The sequence below is a fragment of the Nannospalax galili genome, unplaced genomic scaffold (genome assembly GCF_000622305.1).
Source record: "Nannospalax galili isolate Female #2095 unplaced genomic scaffold, S.galili_v1.0 scaffold677, whole genome shotgun sequence".
Taxonomy (NCBI): Eukaryota; Metazoa; Chordata; class Mammalia; order Rodentia; family Spalacidae; genus Nannospalax; species Nannospalax galili.
In genome coordinates, this window is record NW_008339584.1 from 349,726 (window position 1) to 373,046 (window position 23,321).

General features: G+C 41.9%; 1 protein-coding gene across 3 annotated transcripts; it reads right to left on the bottom strand.

Annotated features, from left to right (window-relative positions):
- Positions 1-4,703: 4,703 nt before the first annotated feature.
- On the bottom strand, positions 4,704-22,659 carry Meig1 (meiosis/spermiogenesis associated 1). 3 transcript variants are annotated; one of them, XM_017798482.2, is made up of 3 exons: positions 22,555-22,659; positions 10,855-11,020; positions 4,704-4,961 (listed from the first exon to the last, which is right to left on the bottom strand). In XM_017798482.2, the coding sequence occupies exons 2-3, from the start codon at positions 10,990-10,992 to the stop codon at positions 4,833-4,835; spliced, it is 267 nt and encodes an 88-aa protein (XP_017653971.1). In that variant the 5' UTR covers positions 10,993-11,020; positions 22,555-22,659; the 3' UTR covers positions 4,704-4,832. The 3 variants fall into 3 exon arrangements, with proteins under 3 accessions (XP_017653971.1, XP_008832559.1, XP_029420000.1); XM_008834337.3 differs by having other exon boundaries at positions 22,514-22,643; XM_029564140.1 differs by lacking the exon at positions 10,855-11,020 and having other exon boundaries at positions 4,747-4,961; positions 22,356-22,643.
- Between the last annotated feature and the right edge of the window lie 662 nt (positions 22,660-23,321).

Here is a 23,321-nt window from a genome sequence, read left to right on the forward strand (position 1 = left end):
CTTGTTGTGATAAACAGCTTCTAAAATCTCTGGTTTATAATTAGAATCTGCTTATCTTATCTTCGGAGATCAGAGGAGAGGCAGGCTGCTTCTCAGCAGAGTTTGTTTCCCTTGACTCCAAAGGTCAAGGTGAGGTCCCTGTTGGGGAGGGGGGAAACTGCTGCTATTTGGAACCCTAAAAAGGATCAAGAGAATAAATGATACCAAATGCTGGCGAGGATGTGGAGGAAAGGGAATGCTTATTCACTGCTGGTGGGATTGCAAACTTGTGCAGCCTCTATGGAAAACAGTGTGGAGAACTCTTAGAAAACTAAAAATGAACCTATCATATGACTCGGTTATACCACTCCTTGGCATATACCCAAAGGACTCATCCTATTATAGAGACACTTGTACAACCATGTTTGTTGCTGCTCTTTTCACAATAGCAAAGAGATGGAAATAACCCAGTGTTCCTCAACTGATGAGTGGTTAACAAAAATGTGGTATATTTACACAATGGCGTTCTATTCAGCAGTAAGGAAAGATGAAATAATGAAATTTGCAGGTAAATGGATGGATCTAGAAATTGTTATACTAAGTGAAGTAACACAGACTCAGAAAAACAAACAACGTATGTTCTCCGTGGCTCTTAGCACCAAATCCTCTTAAATTCCAGGTTCTTTTAATAAGATGATGATATACAACAGTCCCTTCTGCATGAAATAACTACCATCATCATGACTTCAGCTGAGCCTGATCGCTAAACATAGTGACAGTTGGGCTTGTTGACAGTTGTGCTCATTCATTAAAGGAGGGCCAAGCAGGGTCACTGGACCCTCACCTGAATATCCAGCCACTCTTCCCAGCCACTCTTCCCAACCAACTAGTCCAACCTTGGAAGACAAAAGAAAAATGAGGAGTAACCCAATAGAGGGATGCTTTTGGAAGCCCTTGTCAAGAAACTCCAATGAACTCTCATATGAACATTTGAAAATTGCCCTGTTCTTTTTTCTAGCTCTTGAATATCTAGAACTTGTAATGCTAATTGCTCTTGCCTTTACTTCTCCTTCACATCTCCCATTCATGATTCAAGGACTTTCTTCTCCCCTTAGAAACAAAAGTTATGCAATTTGGAAGTGTTTTAGATAGACCCACTGAAGGCGTACCCCAGTTGCCACACCCTGCATCCTTGTTCAGCATGGAAGAAGCCAGAGTGGTTGGCATCCCTATTCCCTGTTGGCAATTTGGGTAACCCCTTCAGAGGATGGTGTGATAAGACTAGGAGGTAGGAATTCCTAGGCAGTTAGGGTAAAAAGACCCCAAAGAAATATAACCAGTTTCTTGGCTAAAAGTCAAAATGTCCTTGGGCCTGTTAGCAACTACTCTGTTCCAAGGCCAACAATGTCAAAAGTATTTGGGAGCTTGCAACTAATCCTTAAAAGATTTTAGGGTTACCTCTTCAGAGGGGGGAATGTTGGAGGGGAGGGAGTGGGCATGGATTTGATCAGAACACCTTATATGCATGTATGAAATTCTCAAGAAAGTTTTTGTAAAAAATTTTTAAAAAATGGAAGACTAGCCTCATGAGGAAAGCTACACGGACATTGAGAGTATTTGCTTCATCTGTTCCATGCAGGTGTGCTCCCTATTGGTGCTGTCACAAATCAGTGCAGAGTGAGGTGTTGGAAATGTTAGTTTATTCTCTTATAGTTCCGAAGGCCAGAAGTCTGAAATGGGTCTTACTTGATTTAAAGTGAATCATTTCCTTGCATTTTCGGCTTCAAAAGGCTGTTTCCTCTCTCGTTTTGCCTCCTCCCTGAATCACTCACACACACTGTCTGCTTCCCTAACTCTGGTACATGGTACCCTCCTGGAAGGACCCTTGTGATTACTTTGGCCTTACTCAAATAACTCGGGAAAGTCTCTCCAGCTCAAGAGCCTTAATTATAAGTGCTACTTTCTCTTGCCATGTAAGCAATGTATTCACAGATTCCAAGGAGAAGGGTATGGCTAGCTTGGGGAAACAATTATTCTGCCTATCATAGTGGGGTTTTTCTTTCTGTTTTTTAAGACAGGGTCTCACTTTGTAGTGTAGCCCTGGCTGGCCTAGAACTCACTATGTAGACCAGGCTGGCCTTGATCTCACAGAGATCTGCCTTCCTCTGTCTCCCAAGTGCTAGGATGAAAGGTGAGCACCACCAGCCCCACTACAGTGGGTTTTAGAGAGGGAGAAGGCAGTAACAGGTTGAGAAAATTGCTTACACTCAGCACCTACATGTCTATCAAAGCTGGAAGTTGATAAAAATCATGACCAGAAAGATAGAAGGCTTGGTACAGACTCCAGGCTTTGAGGAAGGCTTATAAGAGACTTACCAGTTTATTTCCCCTTTTCACTATGGCTGTGTACTTGTTTGAAAGAACAAAAAAATTTTTTGAAAAACATGAGTTTGTATGGGCGTGCGGGGATCTCGGGGCGCCAGCTGCTGGGCGTGGTGCTGGTCTCCCACACGTCGTTGGAGTGCAGTGGGTCCCGTGGACCACGTCTGCTGTTTGGGTCCCTGGCTCTCCGCCACTGGGGTGTGCGGGTTTCGCGCACCACGTTGCTGAGGGTCTCTGCTACCGGAGCTGGCGGCTCTAGGACCGCTGTCAGCTGCCTGGTCAGGTTCCATTTCAATTTCCACCGTGCACTCCCTCTAGGGTTCAAGACCCGTTGGCCACCAGGTCACGAGGGGAGGCGCGAGAAACGGTGAAAGCAGGGTCTTCATGAGTCGATGACGGAAGGATAGTGCCCCCCGGGGAGACTGGATCACAGGATTTAGTGTTACAGCTTCAGACAAGTGACTCAGCTCAGATCTCAGTGATTCAGCTCCAGCTCCAGCTTTATTGGGGTAAAACTAGGACTATTTATAGTGTGGAGACAGTAGAAGAAGCCTTAGCTGATAGGTACTCCTGGAATGCTTCATTTACATAGGGCGGTGGGCTTCTATCAGGCTATCAGACAACGCCTGATTAAAACCTGGTAGCTCCTGTGCCGGAGGGCATGAATCTTGTGACGGGCACTTCAAAAGTAAGTCAGGGAGGAGAGCAGAAGGTGCCCCGCTGAGACAGGGAGTCTCCCCATTTGCGCCGAGCCAGCTTGTGGCTATCCAGACATGGGGAGACTGCTACCCTAAACAGGAGGGGTCCCCAACAAGTTTGAATTGGGAAAACAAATGAAGTTTCAGGGTGAAGATGGTGGCTCACCCTGTGGCTGAAGTTGAATGAACTGATGGCTGTGAGCCTTTATAAAAATTATATTTAAAACCCAAAACTTATAAGTGGTGAAACGAAAAATCTTGAGAAAAGGAGAAAAGTAGTTAAACTTGAAGTGAACTTTTATTTAGTTGATCTCAGAATATTTAAGACTGAAAATATCTTTTAGATTTACTTTATTCTCATGTATGTGTCTATGTGTGGTAATGAGTCTACCTACAGAGGCCAGAGAAGATGGCAATTGGTCCCCTGGAGCTAGAGTTGCAGGTAGTTGTGAGCCACCTGACATGGTCGTTAGGAACCCAACTCAGATCCTCTGGAAGAGCAGTACATGTTCTTAACGGCTGAGCCATCTTTCCAACCCCTAAGACTGAAGGATTTTTGAGAAGGGTATGACTGCCTAAAGGTAACAGTGCCTGTAGCTATCCCTTAAGGATGATAGTGCTCAACTCACTAAGAGTTGAGACTTCTTGGAGCTTTGCTGATGCAGACCCTTCAGGGAGTGAATCAGTTCCCAGGCTGCTGGGACTGATAAGAAACCTGTTTCTGGGATGCTGGAACAGGTTGGCACAAGCCTCACCCTGCTTTACACACATCAAAGGAGGTCTGTTATTGGGCCTGTCGCCATGGCCTTAGGCAAGCTGTGCTGTTTTCTTACTGTAAAATTTCTTTTGCACTGTTTGAGCACTTATCATACATAAACTCTATGTGAACTTCCAACCCTGAGCTTCCCAAATAAAAGCTTCTCAAGAGGACAGTATACTGCTCCTGAGCCACAAAACTTGTTTAGAGTCCTGGTCTGAACATCTGGTCCACTGCACCAGTCACAGGAGGGCTGACTCAAGTGCCTTCCTTATTAACACTCCAGCTGCTTCTGCAGTGATCTCAGGCAGGTTGCAGCCTGAGTTCTTAGGTGGAGGAAGACCCACCCTGAGATAAAGCTTCAGGTTCAAGGTTTATTCAGGAGGGGAAAATCCATAGCAGAAGGTCAGGAAAGTAGAAGAACAGGGAGGAACCTAAAGGAGTCAGTTATCTGGGTTGAAACCACTGTAGGCGATTGGGGCAGTAGTACTACTAGGAAAACCCTGGGAGCCAATGTAAAGCACAGCAGACTTGCTCCTTTGGCTGGGGAATTGACATCCCCATCAGGTAGTGGAGAAGGGATTCTCCTGAGTGGGCATCTCTTGGCATTTTCCATCTGCCCAGGAAAAAGCAAAGGACTCCACATACAAAAACAAAAGCCCTCAGGCCACAGAAGCTCTGTTTTAGTACAGAGGTAAGGAGGGGGGCTGGTGGAACACTGATCTGCTCTAAGAATGTGTATCTTTAGCCCAGCCACTGGAGTGACTCAAAGGGGCTGATTTCCCATGATGTGGCTAGAATGGTAAAGAGCAGGCACAGGCCAGGCACAACTTCAGCACTGCTACAGTATTTCAGAACTAGACAGGGCAATCAGAGAGCAGATCACAGTTTTTATGCTGAAAGACACTGAATTAAAGACAGAAATTTGAATGAGTTTGTCAAATGATGTTTACATGATGGAAAATGTAAACAATGAATTCTTAAAATAGCACTGCCAAGGAATACAAACGGAGAGGTCAGTATGCGTAAACTTTCACTTTGTGGACCTCCTTGTCTTCACACTCCCTCTGCTTGTTGTAGTAGTAGAAGGTATTGTCCCTTCTCTGGAGTTTCTTCACGTATCCTGTCTCCGGCCAACGGTCTACCTGCACGTGAACAGCCAGAATATAAGCACTGTAATGCCAATTTTATTTTATGTCATATTTCACTGTCAAATAGAGTACAATTTGTATCAAAACTTCAAGTGTAATATTAAATTTAAAAACACTTGCACTCAGAGTATTTTGCACACACAAAACCCACCTTAATTTCCTACCTTATGCTGTAGGACAAAACAAGTAATGAATTTAGTGTTTCGAGTTGGGTTCCAGGGTTTTAATGTGTACACTGGGCCAAGACCGAGGAAGCATTCCAAATAAAGTTCATTGCTCTTACGTTTACAAATGATTTAAAGCATGATAAATTCTAAAATTGATATCCCAGGAGGAAATTGGGCTCCGGTCACAGGGCCCTGCTGAAACAATGTGTGCTGATCATGGATGCATGCTAACGGAGGCCAGCAGACTTAAAGCGTCTGGTGGTACTTCCTTCTGCCCAAGGTTCACCTTCAAGTCTGATTTTTTTTTTAATTTTACGTGTATGCGTGTATTGCCTGCATGTAGGTAAGTGCACCCATGTCGTGCAATGCCCTCGGAGATCAGAAGAGGCTGTCGGATCCCCTGGAACTGGAGTTATGGACAGTTGTTAGCTGCCATGTGGGTGCTGGGAATCAAACCCAGGTCTTCTGCAAGAACAACCAGTGTTCTTAACCACTGAGCCGTCTCTCCAGCCCCATAGTCTGATTTTTAATAGACACTTGAGATCATGAACACAGTCCTCAGCAATTGCTTCGTCTTCCCACTGTGCACACACGTTTCTTTTTTGTCCTTCCCACTATTTTTTTCTTCGTTTTTCTGATTTGCTCATTTTATCATTTGGTTTGATCTAATTTGAACATTTTTTTCTTCTTCCTCTCCAGTTTCAATGTCATGACTTCTTGGTCAAGTTAATATGTGGTTGTTTTTTGTGAATTTGTTTGTTTGTTTGCTGTGTGTGCCATGTAGCCTGAGGATGACCTTGAATTTCTGATCTTCCTGCTTCCACCCAGGGATTACAGGCAAACACCACTGAGCATTGGGTTGTATAGTGCTTGGAATGGAACCCAGGGCTTCATGTGTACTAAACAAGCACTTTAGGGAGCCACATCCCCAATGCTAATGTGTGTGGGGGTGGGGTGGGGGGATGTATAGCCTTTTAGGACATTTTTTTTTTTTGTCTTTTTGAGACAGGGTCTCCCTGTAGCCCCCAGCTATCCTGGAACTTACTATGTAGACCAGGCTGGCCTTGAACTCACAGAGATCCTCCCGTCTCTGCCTCCCAAGTCTTTTAGGACATTTTTAAGAGTGTCAAGTAATAACATCTTTGGCCCATAACTCATCACAGTGCATCCTAATGCTAAGACCAGTGTGTTCTTGTTACTACTGAAAACTACTGAAAATGTTCCTTTTGGAGCCGAGCATAGTGGCACACACCTTTAATCCCAGTACTCTGAAGGCAGAGGCAGAGGGATCTGTATGAGTTCAAGACCAGCCTGGTCTGCAAAGCGAGTTCCAGGCCAGCTGGGGCTACAGGGAGACCCTGTCCCAAAAAGACAAAAAATAAAAAAGTTTCTTTTGAGTTTTTGGGATGAACTTTATCCTTGTTAAAAACCCAATCCAGGTTTTGGCAACTCTAATCCTGTACTCAACACTATTAATACAGGAGAGCCTTCCTTTTCACAGTCCTCTTACCAACCACAGCCTGCAAATAAAAAAACATGAGTAAAGGTGTGTGCGTCAGGTGGGCTGCTACTGGCTGGTAATACATGTTCTTTTTGCTTTTTCCCTTTCCCTTGCTTTCACTTTGTTTTTGTTTGTTTGAGACGAGTCTCCTTATGTAGCCCAAGCTGGCCTCAAACTCAAGATCTTACTTCAGTTTCCTGACTACTTGGATTTCAGACATGTTCCACAATGCCTGGATATTGCATCTTCTTTATTTTTCTTGTCTGATTTATACACATATCTGTAAAAATAAACCTCAGCACATCTGATCAACTTGGTAGGCCCTGCAACATTCATCTTGTAGGAAAACACCAAGTCTTTCTAGCACTAAGTCAAAGCTCCCATTATGCTCAGCAGGGAAAGGGGCTGTTGTCAAGACACTGTGACAGGTTCCTTTACTACATCCTGGAGATCATCTTGTTGAGTATATAAATAGGCACCCACTCACTCTTCACAACATTCAGGGCCACTTTACATGAGAGGATCCTCCAAATTGCTAGATCACATCTGGGCTCAGCAGCCTATAGATGTTTTTCTTTGGATCTCTTGCCATCTTTTTAGAAACATATTTTTATTGAATTTTTGTGCATTTCATACATACATCTTAATCAGATTTAGACCCACTCCCCTATCTGCACCCTCCCCATCCCCTGCCATCTCTTAACTTCTTTTCTCTCTTTGCTTTGAACTTAATCATGGCCATTTGATCTGGACCTTCCTTTCTGTGACTGGACAGAATGAGACGATCCTCTAGTGAACTCACATTCTGCTCAGGCAGAGAGACAGTGGGCACGAATAGCACCATAATAGTGCATGGTGCAGGTAAGGAGACAGAGCTTTGCTCAAACCTTCAGATCAGACCACTGCCCAATGGCAGGGACATTCCCATCGGTGCAAGCCTTCAACAGTCATCCTGTCCAGATGTCAAGGGGAACTACAACTTCCACTGCGGCACGAAGTCTTGCTATTGTTACTTATTTTGTTCTCCAAGAGAATGAATGTCAAGAAAGCTATCATTAGTCATTCATTGAACACTTATGTTTATTTATGCAACAAATTGTTATGAACACCACAGTATCAGACACTCAAACATGATTTTCTTCCCTGCCCGCCTCTCTTCCTCACTGTCCCTCCCTATCTCCCTCCTTCCTTCCCTTCCTTTTTGCTTCAGAGTCCAGACTGTCCTCACACTTGCTATCCTACTCCCTCCACCTCCTTCCTGAGTGCTTGGATTGCAGTCATGTGTCATCACACCTAGCTTCTATGATAGTTTACTAAGGCAGGCATTGCACATACACACAGGCACACACACATACACATAAAAATAAAAATTGTTCTTTAAAAAAAAAGTAAAAAAACTGAGGTAAGAATAAATAGTTTAGTGTAACCCTAAATCTAAAATTTGAATATATTTATAAATACAATGTAAGAGTCTACAATAGTCTTTAAAAATCATCTCAGGGGATTGGAGAGATGGTTCAGAGGTTAAGAATTTTTGCTGCTCTTCCAGAGGACCCAAATTCAATTCCCATTTGAGTTTTTGGGATGAACTTTATCCTTGTTAAAAACCCAATCCAGGTTTTGGCAACTCTAATCCTGTACTCAACACTATTAATACAGGAGAGCCTTCCTTTTCACAGTCCTCTTACCAACCACAGCCTGCAAATAAAAAAACATGAGTAAAGGTGTGTGCGTCAGGTGGGCTGCTACTGGCTGGTAATACATGTTCTTTTTGCTTTTTCCCTTTCCCTTGCTTTCACTTTGTTTTTGTTTGTTTGAGACGAGTCTCCTTATGTAGCCCAAGCTGGCCTCAAACTCAAGATCTTACTTCAGTTTCCTGACTACTTGGATTTCAGACATGTTCCACAATGCCTGGATATTGCATCTTCTTTATTTTTCTTGTCTGATTTATACACATATCTGTAAAAATAAACCTCAGCACATCTGATCAACTTGGTAGGCCCTGCAACATTCATCTTGTAGGAAAACACCAAGTCTTTCTAGCACTAAGTCAAAGCTCCCATTATGCTCAGCAGGGAAAGGGGCTGTTGTCAAGACACTGTGACAGGTTCCTTTACTACATCCTGGAGATCATCTTGTTGAGTATATAAATAGGCACCCACTCACTCTTCACAACATTCAGGGCCACTTTACATGAGAGGATCCTCCAAATTGCTAGATCACATCTGGGCTCAGCAGCCTATAGATGTTTTTCTTTGGATCTCTTGCCATCTTTTTAGAAACATATTTTTATTGAATTTTTGTGCATTTCATACATACATCTTAATCAGATTTAGACCCACTCCCCTATCTGCACCCTCCCCATCCCCTGCCATCTCTTAACTTCTTTTCTCTCTTTGCTTTGAACTTAATCATGGCCATTTGATCTGGACCTTCCTTTCTGTGACTGGACAGAATGAGACGATCCTCTAGTGAACTCACATTCTGCTCAGGCAGAGAGACAGTGGGCACGAATAGCACCATAATAGTGCATGGTGCAGGTAAGGAGACAGAGCTTTGCTCAAACCTTCAGATCAGACCACTGCCCAATGGCAGGGACATTCCCATCGGTGCAAGCCTTCAACAGTCATCCTGTCCAGATGTCAAGGGGAACTACAACTTCCACTGCGGCACGAAGTCTTGCTATTGTTACTTATTTTGTTCTCCAAGAGAATGAATGTCAAGAAAGCTATCATTAGTCATTCATTGAACACTTATGTTTATTTATGCAACAAATTGTTATGAACACCACAGTATCAGACACTCAAACATGATTTTCTTCCCTGCCCGCCTCTCTTCCTCACTGTCCCTCCCTATCTCCCTCCTTCCTTCCCTTCCTTTTTGCTTCAGAGTCCAGACTGTCCTCACACTTGCTATCCTACTCCCTCCACCTCCTTCCTGAGTGCTTGGATTGCAGTCATGTGTCATCACACCTAGCTTCTATGATAGTTTACTAAGGCAGGCATTGCACATACACACAGGCACACACACATACACATAAAAATAAAAATTGTTCTTTAAAAAAAAAGTAAAAAAACTGAGGTAAGAATAAATAGTTTAGTGTAACCCTAAATCTAAAATTTGAATATATTTATAAATACAATGTAAGAGTCTACAATAGTCTTTAAAAATCATCTCAGGGGATTGGAGAGATGGTTCAGAGGTTAAGAATTTTTGCTGCTCTTCCAGAGGACCCAAATTCAATTCCCAGCACCCAAACCAGGCAGCTCATAACCACCTCTAACTCCAGTTCCAGGGGATCTAATACCCTCTTCTGGCCTCCTCAAGTACCTGCACAAATATGGCACATACACACACACACACACACACACACACACACACACACACACACAAATATAAAAAATAACATGAGAAAAAATATATTTAAAATATATATCTCTTCTGTTCTCATATGACATGAGAAAAATTAACTTTAAAATATCCATCTCTTAGGTTCTAATAGACTAAATGAATTTTTAAAAATACTGCATTATAAATGGTGTAAGGTTTAGATTTTAGTCTGTCTTTGTAAGGCAAATCTGTCCCTATGCTCTCAAAAAAGCCTGGAATGTATAACCAAAGTCAGGAGCTGTTCCTTGACAGTTTCTTATCATGTATAATCTCCACCAAAAAATATAATTTAACAAGGTGTGGATACTGTAGCTCACATTTGTAATCCCAGCACTTGGGAAACAGAGATAGGAAGATTGCTGTAAATTTAAGACACGCTGGGCCACATAGTGAATTCGAGGTCAGCTTGGCTAAAGAGTGAGATCCTGTCTGAAAAAACAAACAATTCCCCTATAAAACACAAAAGAGAAAACAATATATACAACTCCTTACGCATTCATAGTCAAAATACAGGGGAAGTAACTGCTTTACCACAAACAAAGTATCTTATAATAGAATTACCAGAATAAGGGAAAGGACTGTTTTTATGGTCTACCATGAAAGATTAATTGTGTAAGGGCACTAGTAGTTAAATCATTCTGAATGTGCACAACCAGGGGTCACATTGCCCCCTAGGCTGTAAACCATCTGCCTGGGCCCTAGTCTCCTTTTCATAAATAAGTTACGGAGAATTCCCTTCTGTTGGTCTCTATTACTCTGTTTTATAAAGTACTTTACACCATCTAACAATTTCTTTTAAAGTTCAGATTTGTAGAGGCATAAGTCTTACCATAGAGACTTGTTTCACTTGTTTATATTCAATTTCATCCCGATATCCTGCTTGTTGAAATCTGTACAGATTTTCTATCTCTTCTGACCATTGTTTGGCACGACTGATTGATTTTGGTTTCACGTCAGAGCTAGCCATGACTACAAGGTCTTATTAAAAATTATTTCTGAAAGATGTTAAAACAACATTAATAGGTAACATGATTGCAATTTTCAAAATCTTTAGAGTAAACTGACAAAAACAGAGAATCTCAGGAAATATTTCGCATTTTTTACATTCATTTCCAAAATTTTTGGACAACAAACAAAACAAAATACCCCAAATACTCTTAAACCATGAAAGATACCAGAGAACTGTTAATTTCATGATCAAATAAAATTCCAATTGGAGTCACAGAGTAATGTTCTAAAAGTGCCAGTTCTGGTATTCTGGACAATAAATAGCACATGTTTATGAAAACAACAACATACTGCTATGTGCAACTGCTCAGTAAACTGCCAAAATATTCTACCATTATTCCACTGATACCTCACCAACCATCATTCTCACTCTCTCTCTTTTTCTCTCTTTCTTAAAGAAAGGATGCAAAGGGCTGGGCATGGTGGTGTACACCTTTCATCCCAGCATTCAGGAGGTGGAGGCAGGTAGATGAATCTCTGTGAGATGGAGGCCAGCCTTGTCTACATAGTGAGTTCCAGGTCAGTTGGGACTACAGGGAGACCCTGTTTCCAAAAAACAAATAAAGCTGGGTGTGCCGGCACACACCTTTAATCCCAGTACTCAGGAGGCAGAGGCAGGCGGATCTCTGTGAGTTCAAGGCCAGCCTGGTCTACATAGTGAGTTCCAGGCCAGCTGTGGCTACTGGGAGACCCTGTCTCAAAAACAAAAAACAAAAAACAAAACAGACAAACAAATAAAGAGGAATGTAAAAACAGTCATCCTTAGCAAGGCATGGTGATTCACTTGGGAAGCCAAGGCAGGACCATGAATAAAGCCAGCCTGGGCTGCCTTGTCTCAAAACAAACATTTAAACAAAAATTCCGTTTTCTCCTTGCCTTCCTTTTCTTGTTCCTGGGATACAGTGGTTACTTTGTCTACTTAACTGCTTGAAGACATCATAGTCCATCTGCTTGGGTAACTATGTCACACCATCCTGTAATAAATCAACATGGGGAAGGAAACTAAACAAATTCCATGCTAGACTTTCAGCTGTTGTGATACTAGATAATTGATTTGAAACAGCACAAGCAGTCACTAACAGTTTAAGACATTCAGATGCCCAAATCTAGTTCACATTCATTATGTAGTCACCAAAGCTATACAGCTCGATTTTTCCCGGTGCTGGGACTGGAGCCCAGCATCTTGTGCGTGTTAGGCACTCACAGCCAGCTTTTCTTTGTTTTTCTCAGCTACTTCTTATTTTGTTATCAAAACACTTCATTTAACTGAAATAAAACGCACAGAATTTTCACCAGGTACTCAAACTCCAGATCTAATGCCTCTGGCCTCCATAGGCACCTGCACTTGTGCACACGCATGCACAAAGATACATATATACAGACACACACACACACAATTTTAAAAAATTAAAAATAAGTCTTTAGGGTTGGAGAGATGGCTCAATGGTTAAGAGCACTGGATATTCTTGCAGAAGACCTGGCAGTTGACAATCATCTGTAATTCTAGTTCTAGATCTGATACCCTATTCTATTCTCCATAGGCACTGCAAGAGATAGGTGCACTTACATGCAGGCATAACACTCATACAAATAAAATAAAAATAAATAATTTTAAGTCTTGGGCTGGGCGTGGTGGCGCATGCCTTTAAACCTTGGGAGGCAGAAGCAGGTAGATCTCTGTGAGTTCAAGGTCAGCCTGGTCTACATAGCCAGTTCTAGGCCAGCTGGGGCTACGAGGAGACCCTGTCTGAAAAAGAGAAAACAAAACAAAAGAAGACAAAACAAAAGCAAGGTCTTTAGGACTGGTGAGATGGTTCAGCTGCTAAGAGCACTGGCTGCTCTACCCAGCACCAATATGGCAGCTAACAACCATCCATACCTCCAGTTCCAGGGGAATTCAACACCTTCTTTAGACCTCTGTGGGCATTGCACGACATGGGTGCACTTATATTATTCAGGCAATACATATAAAATAAAAATTATAATACATAAAATATTTTTAGAAACAAGTCTTTAAAAGAAAGAACTCACACCACCCCTACACAGTGCAGTTATTACAGACACTGTGGCTCCTGCTACGGTAACATTCAAATTAAATTTTGAAAGATCTGCTAATGTTTTAAAAAATATGTATTCTTACTGAGAAAAAAATAGTAATTTCCCCAAACTTCAAATGAATGCAGCATATTTTCCACTCTTCCATTACATGTAGCATTTTTTTTTTTTTTTTTTTTTTTTTTTGGTTTTTTTGAGAAGGGGTCTCCCTGTAGCCCCAGCTGGCCTGGAACTCACTATGTAGACCAGGCTGGACTTGAACTCACAGAGATCCACCTGCCTCTGCCTCCCAAGTGCTGGGATTAAGGAGTGTACAACTATGCCTGGCCTACATGTAGCATTTAAAAAATACTTTATTTATTATTTTATGTGTATGAGTGTATTACCTGCATGTGTATAAGTGCACCCATGTCATTCAATGCTCATGGAAGTCAGAAGCGAGCATCAGATCTCCTGGAACTGGACTTAGGACAGTTATTAGCTGCCATGTAAGTACAGGAATTGAACCCCAGTCCTCTGCAAGAGCAACCAGTGCTCTTAACCACTGAGCCATCTCTCCAGCCTCACATGTAGCTTTCTTATAGGTATATTTAACATAATTGTTTGACCTGAAAATAACAAAGGTTATATAGGGAACATTCAAGAAAATACCTATTGAATGACATGAACAGATAAATGCATTTTATTATATATCAAAAAGCCAAACCTAAGGTCAAAGTGATGAGGAAAACAAAACTACTTTTAGAAAATAGTTTATCTGTAAAGGTAATAAGATACAGTCACTGACTTCATATAAAAATATGACTAACGTGGTGGCACACACCTTTAACCCCAGCACTCAAGAGGCAGAGGCAGGCGGGTCTCTGTGAGTTCAAAGCCAGCCTGGTCTACATAGTGAGTTCCAGGACAGCTGGGGCTACAGGGAGACCCTGTCTCAAAAAGACCAAATATATATATATATATATGACTAATTTTAGCCAGGTATGTTGGTGCACGCCTTTAATCCCAGCACTCGGGAGGCAGAGGCAGGTGGATCTCTGTGAGTTCAAGGCCAGCCTGGTCCACATAGTGAGTTCCAGGACAGCTGGGGCTACAGAGAGACCTTGTCTCAAAAAGACGAAAAAAAAAAAAAAGACTAATTTTGAGTATAATTTTAAGATAGTGAATTCGTGTTTTTCTCTTTTATGTTTCTTCGTGTCATCTACATTCTGTATGTAATCTGTCTCTATATAAACGGGTTATCATTCCATACAGCATGTTTAGAACTCACTTGTTAGTCATAGTGTGTTTGTGCATCAGTGACATGGTGAGCTTCACACTGAAATGGATGGAATGAAAGCACAAGGACCTGGCTTATTTATTGTTTTGTCAGGCTTTCCAGATTTTACAGAAACCTGTACACCTACCATGACAAGTAATTCCTTTAAAATACATCATGAGTCTAAATCTAAATCAGTAACCGAGAGGAAAAAGTTCTTAAAAACTCACATGGTAACAAAATCCTAATTTTCTCTAGTCCAATCAATGCACGTCAGCCTACACCTTAGAAAAATGCTGAGCTGCTTGATGTGGGTCTGGGAACAAACTCCAGTCTTCTGCAAGAATAACACATGCTCTTAAACACACCACACCATCTCTCCAGCCCCATCTAATTCTTCCTTGATGCCTTTCTTTCACGTTATTAAAAAACGAAACTTGTGAACTGAAGTTCTCTGAAGAAGTCACAAGTGTGTAGAAATATTGCAGCTGGATTGCCTGACTAGAACTTAATGACTGTAGATGTTACAGATCAAGAGCAGTTTTATCCAGGGCTATCCTTAGACTCTTAATAGCTATTTACTACCAACCTCTGCATCTGACCTAACACCTCTGTGATTATTAAGCAAAACTTCTAGATTGTACTACTTAGCAGACCACTATCATCCACCAATTCTAAAGCTAAGAATGTTATAGCATCTAAAACCCAAAGAATGACTTTCCTGCTCTGCCACGACCTGCCTCTCTCATGAATCTACCAATGTACTTAGTGAATCCATTGAGTTAGGAATTTCCCTTGTTCTGTGACTATAAAATTTCATTTAATGATTTCCATACTGGAACATGGCATGCAGGGTAACCTGAATCCATGTTCCCAGGTCTAGTCACTCACATTTGGCTCAGAATTATCTCTTGCTGTCTTTGGACTATGCTATGCTATGCTATGCTTTGAATGGATAAGACAAAGCTAGAAAAGAGGAACCTAACATTCCTTGATTAAATACTTCAGTGATTCCTGGAAAAATCCAGTGGCATTACCAGTTCTCTTAGTGACATTCAGTACTTTGAAACAGTGATTTCCTTACTGATCCTTGTAGGGGGGAAAAAGTTAAAAATACACTTGCCTCACTAGACAGGAAGCTCTTATGGGACAATATGTAACCTGACAGCTCTAGATGAGACAGAAGTCAAACAGGAGGGGAAAAGTGGAGGGACTGAGCTTTTGAAATACTTCAACCATGACTAAAGGAAAAACAGAAGCACTGATAGAAATTAAGATTAGTAGAACCAAGAAACCAAACTGCAGAAAAAAAATTATGGCACAACCCTCCATCTTACTGAATGTAAGCCAAGTAATGAACCAATAGAAAGTTAGGAAAGCTACTACTGCTAAGACTGCAGTGTTCTTTGGTTGCTCATGAAATTGACCTCAAGCTATCCAGCTGGATGCAGATGCCACCACTTAGTTGACCAAGGAGTAAAGACAGAGAATTTCTTACCAAGGAATAGAACTAAAGCTAAACATCTTTGAAATTGCTAAAACTACAGAAAGTGCTGGGTAGTTTCTGATCAGATACTCACCATGCTGAAACAGAAGCACATCTTTTTGAAGTGCAAATGATAAAACACATCATTACCATTTCAGATGAAACCTTGCTACCTGTTGGTAGCAAGATGGGTTGCTGCACTGGAAGGTTACAGAAGAGCACAAGATGTCAGGGGGATGGCTGATGATCCTACACAATGGTCCACAGAGGAAGAGCTACATTGGGTGATGGGTAACAGAAGAGTTCAGCATGATTTGTAGAGATGTCACCACACTCAACATTTCAAGCAGAGAATTGTGGAGTCTCAACCAAGATATATATCTTGATGAGGGAGAGAGGGGGAGAGCGAGAGTGGGGGGAGAGAGAGAGAGAGAGAGAGAGAGAGAGAGAGAGAGAGAATCTTGGCAAAAGTTCAATAGTTGTCTGGAGTTTCTTCAGGATATTTTGTTGGCAAGCTAAAAACAATGAGTGAGGCAGTTAAAACTGATCAGTTTGTGAAAATTATTCCAGCATCAATGCAGTTTCCTACAACTAGCACTAAAGTTATAAACCAAAGTACAAAGTATGGAGAGCTCCAAAGATTTCAGGAGAAGGCAGATGTTCACCTGGGGACAGAGCAGCAAGCCATGGTCAACTCCAGCTGTGCCAGTGTTTGTAAAACAACTTCCTGACAGGGATGCTCATAAACGTACTATGCACTTTTGGATTGATTGATGAAACCAGCCTGAATTGTTTGCACAAAAATCGGAACAATGGGGAAAAAAGTGCCTATACCGACCCATGAGAAACTCAGCTGTGGGCATTATTACGAGAGGGATGTGATTTGTTAAGGTCTAAGCAAGAGATTTGTGTACAAGTTTGTTTGTGACTTTATTTTTGAGACAGGGTCTCTATAGCCCAGGTTGCTCTTGAATTCATTGAGTAGCTAAGGATGATCTTGAACCCCTGCCTTCACCTCCCAAGTGCTGAGATTACAGGAGTGTACCATCATACCCAGTTTTATGTGGTGCTGGGGATGGAACCCTGGCTTCATCCAGAATAGGCAAACATGCTACCAAGTGAACTACATCCCCAGAGCCCGACTTGAAGACTCTTATTGGAAAATAGTGCAGCAGAACTGAACCAAGTGGTTACAGCACATGGACAGAGGAAACTTGCAAGCATGGAGCAGAACTGCCCAGTAGTCACAGTCCTGGCCTTGCCTACTGCTTTTCTATAAATGGAAAAAAGATAATGGGGCCCAGCACCTACTGGGAGTCCAAGGAGCTTTCTAAGTATGTATAAATATTTCCTACCAGAAATAGCCAGCAGCATCCGAAAATGAAAGTAAGTGAAGCATCTCCAGGAGACAGTCTGGCTTAACTGTTTTTTGAAAATGTAATTGCTTCCTCTCTGCAGCTTTACATAAAACTGGAAAACGGAATATTTCAGCTAAAGCATATGTGCCTGTTCCATCTGATCAAGCTAAGCTAAAATGTTCCTATCAAAATCATGCTAATAAATTACTAAACAATCAGCTTATTAATTTATATATTTGCAAGTAAATGATAATAAGAGGTTAGCTGGCAAAAGAAGAATGCTGAAGAAAAGATCCAGGTTTAAATCTGGCTTACCTCAAGCCATTAATAGCTTCCTATATAGATTATTCATTATGTTGGGCCAAGGATTTAAATAATTTTTTAAATTTATTTTTATTTTTTAGAAGCATTTCATTCCAGCTTTAACATACTCATTAACAGTTTCCAGAGCAAAGATACAGCTCTTTCAAAAGTGGCTATAAAATTTTTAGGTTCACTGTTGAACTAATACAGTCATACAATACTGAATTCAGTATAAACCCTGTAAGACATAAAATTGAATGCGTTTTTAACCTTTAAAAAAGATCTCCATTTCATTTTAAAATATACTGCTTCCTACAGGAAGACTCATTTTTAATGCTACTAAGACTTAGATGTTTGCACATGCTTCTCTAATCTCTATTTGCATGATTATTACTAGTCACAGTCGGTTACACTTGGATCTTTGGCACCTGAGCATGGTTATAATCATCAGGTAGATTTCACTGGTAATGTTTATCACCTCTGCTAATTAACATGAAGTAATTTTTTTGCTTTCTCCTCAAATATAACTCACTTTTTTAATTTGTTGGTTTTTTGTGCATATTATACAGAACATCCCAATCTTATTTATCTATATAACCATTTCCCAAATGGCACCCTCCCATAGCCCCCAGCCCCAATTGGAGCCCACATACTCTGTCATCCCTGGTACTGTCCACTGTGTTGTTGGCACTCCCAGCCATTCCCCAGTGCTTGTCCATCTGCTGAATCTAGAAAACCTATCTAGAGATCTTTGTTTTAGGAAGGTCAGCTTTTCCTCATCTAGCAGCAATCACTCATCAATATTCCTTTGGAGAAGATTGGGGTCTGCTGTTCATTTTCCCAGTTCTATGCTGGGTTTCTGTCTGGGAGTCTCTTGGGTCACCCTGGCCAACAACTCAAAGGAAGGTATCTTCTGTCTGGCATTGTTGCTTGTTATGTAGCCTTTAGCTATACACATGGACTTTTAAAGAATTATATTGATCCCTTTAATCTTTGGTTATACTTTCCTTTTGGGTGTTTAAGACCCTACAGTTGGTCCAGATAAAACATACATTTATACAATATTGAACTCTGTATAAGCCCCACAAGACATAAAATTGAATGAGTTTGGATTTAAATAATTTTGAGAGAGCATTTAATTATAAAAAACTAGCTATTGCAAAAATTCCAAAAAGGGGGGGAAGCTGGAAAGTTAGTTCAGCAGTTAAGAGCACTGGCTGTTCTTGAAGAAGACCTGGGTTCAAATCCCAGCATCTACATGGCAGGTAACAATTATCCGTAACTCTAGGTCCAGAGATCTGACACCCTCTCTGTCTTCTGTGGGCACTGCACGGCACAGCTGCCCTTACATACACACAGGCATAACACTCATATACATAAAATAAAACTTTCAATTTTAAAAATTCCAAAATGCGGTTGGGGAGATAGCATAGCCAGTAAAGCAGATCCTGAGGCTGTAGTTCATGATGGTAATCCCAGCACTGGGGAGGTAGAGACAGGTGGATCCCTGGGACTCACGGCCAGTCAGCCTAGCCTACTGACCCTGTCTCAAAAAATGAAGACCACAGCTGAAGCTGTCTTCTGGCCTCTACATGTGCATACATATATGTGCACACAAACACACAAATTCCATGAACCCCTCAGGAACACACGCACACAATTATTCCAAAATCATTTCTGGGCTCTGTGTGTGTGTGTGTGTGCGTGTGTGACTTTTTAAAAAAATAATTCAGCCAGAAAATAAAACTTTGGTTTCGATTTGTACGACTTTTAATCTCTCGTACTGGTTTACTATGAGGCATTGTTTATATAGTTCTCTTTCTGATATCAAGTTAGATTGGACAACAGTGATTCACCTTTAAAATGTTAGTAAATTACCTCCAATTACAGGAGCAAAACTTCACCTCTGTTTACAGCTAGTTTTTTTTTTTTTAAAAAAACTGCTTATTTAATTTTTCCTTTTGAATACTATATATGTGTATGTTCCTACAGCTATCTATATATGACTAGCTTACCATTTTATACATATATGAAGGCATACAGGTATTCAGAGGGGAAGATTATTAAATGATGTATTCTTTAAATCTTTAAAATAATTTTTTTGAGACAGAATCTCACTATGTAGCACTAGCTGGCCTGGAACTCACTATGTAGACTGGGCTAGCCTCAAACTCAGAGATCCACCTGCCTCTACCTCCCAAGTGCTGGGATTAAAGGCATGTACCACCACACCCAGTTCTAAATAATTTTTATGTGGGGAAGACTCCCAAAGTCAACCCCTGGTTCTCCACACATTTACATTTGTATACATACAAACACACCAAACATCAGGGGGAGAAATAATATTAAAAGCAGGTTGTGAAGGAAAACATGATTCATGCTATTCATTCTTTGCTCAGTTTTTCATGAGAATTTAGAATTAACTCAAAAGAAGAAGGATAAAATTCTTGGCTATCATTTGTAAGTACAAAAATAATGAAATGGGGATGGAGAGATGGCTCAGCTGTTAAGAGCACATGCTGCTCTTGCAGAGGACCCTGGTTTGGTTCCCAGAACTCTCATGGATTCCAGGGGGTCCTATGCCCTCTTCTGGCCTCTCCAGGCATTGTATGACACCAGTGCACTTAAGTACATGCAGGCAAAACACTCATACACATTAAATAAATATAAATCAAAAATTATTTTTAATAATGAAATGTTTACTTGTTTTAAAATTACCCACAATGTTCACTTCTTGCTAGCCCAAGTCTGCAAATCTGTAATGGCACCAAAAAAAAAAAAAAAAAAATTAACCCAATCAGGGAAGTTTGTTATGTGTGAGTGATTGTTCTTCATGTGACACAACTGATCCACACCAGGAAGTTAGGAAAAATTATTTAGTTGTGTTCTCCCCAGATTAATAGTGATGCTCAAGTGTGACGTTTCTTTTTCTGGCTGCCCCCCCAAATATTTTTAGTGAGGCCTGTTGTTTTCTACATTTATCATTTTGTGCTACTGTTTTTTATGAAGAACCAAAATCAATCTTGGAAACAGCACAAAAATGTTTTAAAATTCACAACTGCAAAACAAAATAACTTAATATCATCAGATCTAAAGGGCATGAAAATTTAGATACTTTAATATTTCACTTGTTGCTAGGAACAATTTTTTTAATCTTTTGTGAAAGGGAGAATGTTTCACTCATTTTTACTCTTTAAATAAAGACACTATCGTAGTAACAACTATGTATTTCTTTATGATTTTGTGAGATTACATAAAAGTTATTTTCGCAGATTAAACACTTATGCATAGTATTTAAAGTATTAATGAAAAACTATTACACAATAAAAATATACTTAATAACTATAATACAAACTGGTATCCCAGAAACAGGAAATGGCAATGTTTGTGTTTCTTATTTTCAGAAACTGAATTCTATGAAGCACATTAAGGGTTATGTGTACACTGGAAAAAGAAAAATCCCATCAATCTTGAGTCCCTGACAAATTAAAGCAAGACCATTAAAGAGAAACATTTAACAGTAGACACCTGTGATGTGGCCTCAAGCTCCCTTCTATGAAAAACGCATTTCCATGTCCTTTTTCTTTGAAGTGTTTTTCACTGATATCAAGCCTTCCCTATAACAGGCATTTATAAACTATGTTTGCTAAAAAGCAAAAACAAAACAACAAAAACAAACACTGACTCCTCATTGGGGCCCGCACGGGTAACAAAAAAACAGGATGAAGCCTGGCACTTGCCTTCCTTTGGTTTGTCTCCTTTACATCGGGTCAGACTCAGGCAAGACAGACTGATACTCAGACACTCAAGGACTGTCTGCCTACATAACCTATCTCATCTCCCTTCAAGGCTGAAGATGCAAAGATAGCCGCTATGCTTGAACCCCAGAAACCGCAAAGCCTGGAAGGAGTTCCCACAGGCAGAAAGGACTTCCATCCTGCAGAATCAGAGCTGAGACCAGGATCATTAAGCCACACCTTGCTGGGGGCTGCTTAATTATGCACATCTATTGTGCCCTGTTCAGTTTCTTTCTGTTTAACCCTAAAGCGCACATCAGCGCACCACACACAATTTTGGGGTTCCTGGGCCCTTGTACCTGATCCTCTTGCCAATGTGACACAGTGGTCAATCTTCCGCTGCTTTTCACAATTACACATCTCTTTAATTGCTGTGTTTGGGACGAGTGACTGAGCCCAGCCTCCTGGGGCTTCTGAAGGTGGAGCTGGAGCCCTCCTTGCTAAACAAACAACACGATAACAACCCTATTCTTCCCCCACCCTTCTCACCCATTTCATTATTTCTCCTTCTCGTAGGCAGTAGGGCTGAGCAGTCCTTGGCCATGACAGAGAGCATCCTTGGGACTCAGTTTCCTGAGTGCAGTCCCTACCACTGACTGGGTCCGATGCTGGTGTTTTTTGTTTGTTTTTTTTGAGACAGGGTTTCCCTGTAGCCCCAGCTGGCCTGGAACTCACTATGTAGACCTAGCCTCGAACTCACAGAGATCCGCCTGCCTCTGCCTCCCCAGTGCTGGGATTAAAGGCGTGCACCACCACGCCCGCAGAGAGTAACTCCCTAAATACTCCCTCGTGGTCCACAGTCCCAGCATGTCAATTTGCATGAGTGAAGCATAAAGCCACTCCTTACAGGATTCCAAGCTAGAACATGATTGTTCAGTCAGAAACCACTTTGTATCAGAAACCAACTGGGCGCCTGTGCGGTATAACCTGCCCTGAGGGAGCCCGGCTAGACGCAGCCCTCGGAACCCAGGATCAAGTCGCAGAACCCGCACGATCCGGGCTTCCGGTGCAGCAGACGCTAAACTTTGGAAGGGGCTAAAGACAAGAGAAAACCGAGGTACCCGCCTCAGGAATTTCAGAAAACCAGGGGGGAAGGGGAAGCGCAGCGGAAGGGGCGGAGACTGGGATTCCGGGGCGGGGCCTAACTGGGGTCTGAGGTGCGGTGGTCGGGCTCGGGTCCTCGCAGCGCATCCGCCCAGCCCCGGGTCTCGCTTCTGTGTTACCCTCGCTCAGCCAGCTTCGCAGGGGGTTCAGCGGTGCTCACGTTCTCGACTCGGGATCCGTGGGCCGAGCCAGCCGGAGGCCAACTGTAGTGGCCGCGACCCTCGCATCTCCTACCAACGCAGCTCCGCCCTCTCCTTAAGCCCCGCCCAGCCCCGCTCAGATCGCGAATCCGGCGATTGGGTCTTTGTGCGCACGCGCCAGGGCTAAGCTGGGCCAAGTAGTCCAGTAAGTGGCGCGTAGGGCCATCCCAGGTGGGGCTGTAAGAAAGAGGTCGCTGAGGTCCTGGTAGTAAATAACTGTCAGTTTGTGTGGATTCAAGGAACCTCTCTAGCATGGTGTCTGGCAGTTACTTAAACAAGTGGTAGCTGATGTCCATCGCGGTGTTTTCCCATCTTCATTATTAAAATACCCTCAGTGTTGTGGTTACAGGCACACACTGCCATGCCCAGCTTTTGTGTGTGCTGGGGATCAGAACTCAAGTTCTCATGCTTGCACACACCAAGCACTTTCCCCACTGAGCTATCTCCCAGTCCCCCAAAGTTTTGACAGCCATGGCTGGTTCCATCTTGCTGCTCCTGTTTCAAGCATGGTGCCTGGCCCTTGCAACGTACACCATAATACCTGATACTGGTGGAGCATTTACTTCCTTCTCACCCCTGCCAAGGTTTTGGGAAGATTTATTGTAACCGCCAGTCTCCATTCCATAGATGAAAAGAAAGTTCCACAGAGGTTACGTGACTTACTCCAAAATCATAGATGGGGCTGGAGAGACTCAGCAGTTAAGAGCAATGTCCGCTCTTCAAAGGA

Excerpts from the sequence above, each read along its gene's own strand:
- Meig1 (XM_017798482.2), bottom strand. The coding sequence starts at position 10,992 with ATGGCTAGCTCTGACGTGAAACCAAAATCAATCAGTCGTGCCAAACAA. Across the intron at positions 4,962-10,854 it reads AAGTGAAACAAGTCTCTATG|GTAGACCGTTGGCCGGAGAC; the intron begins GTAAGACTTATG and ends GTTCACGTGCAG.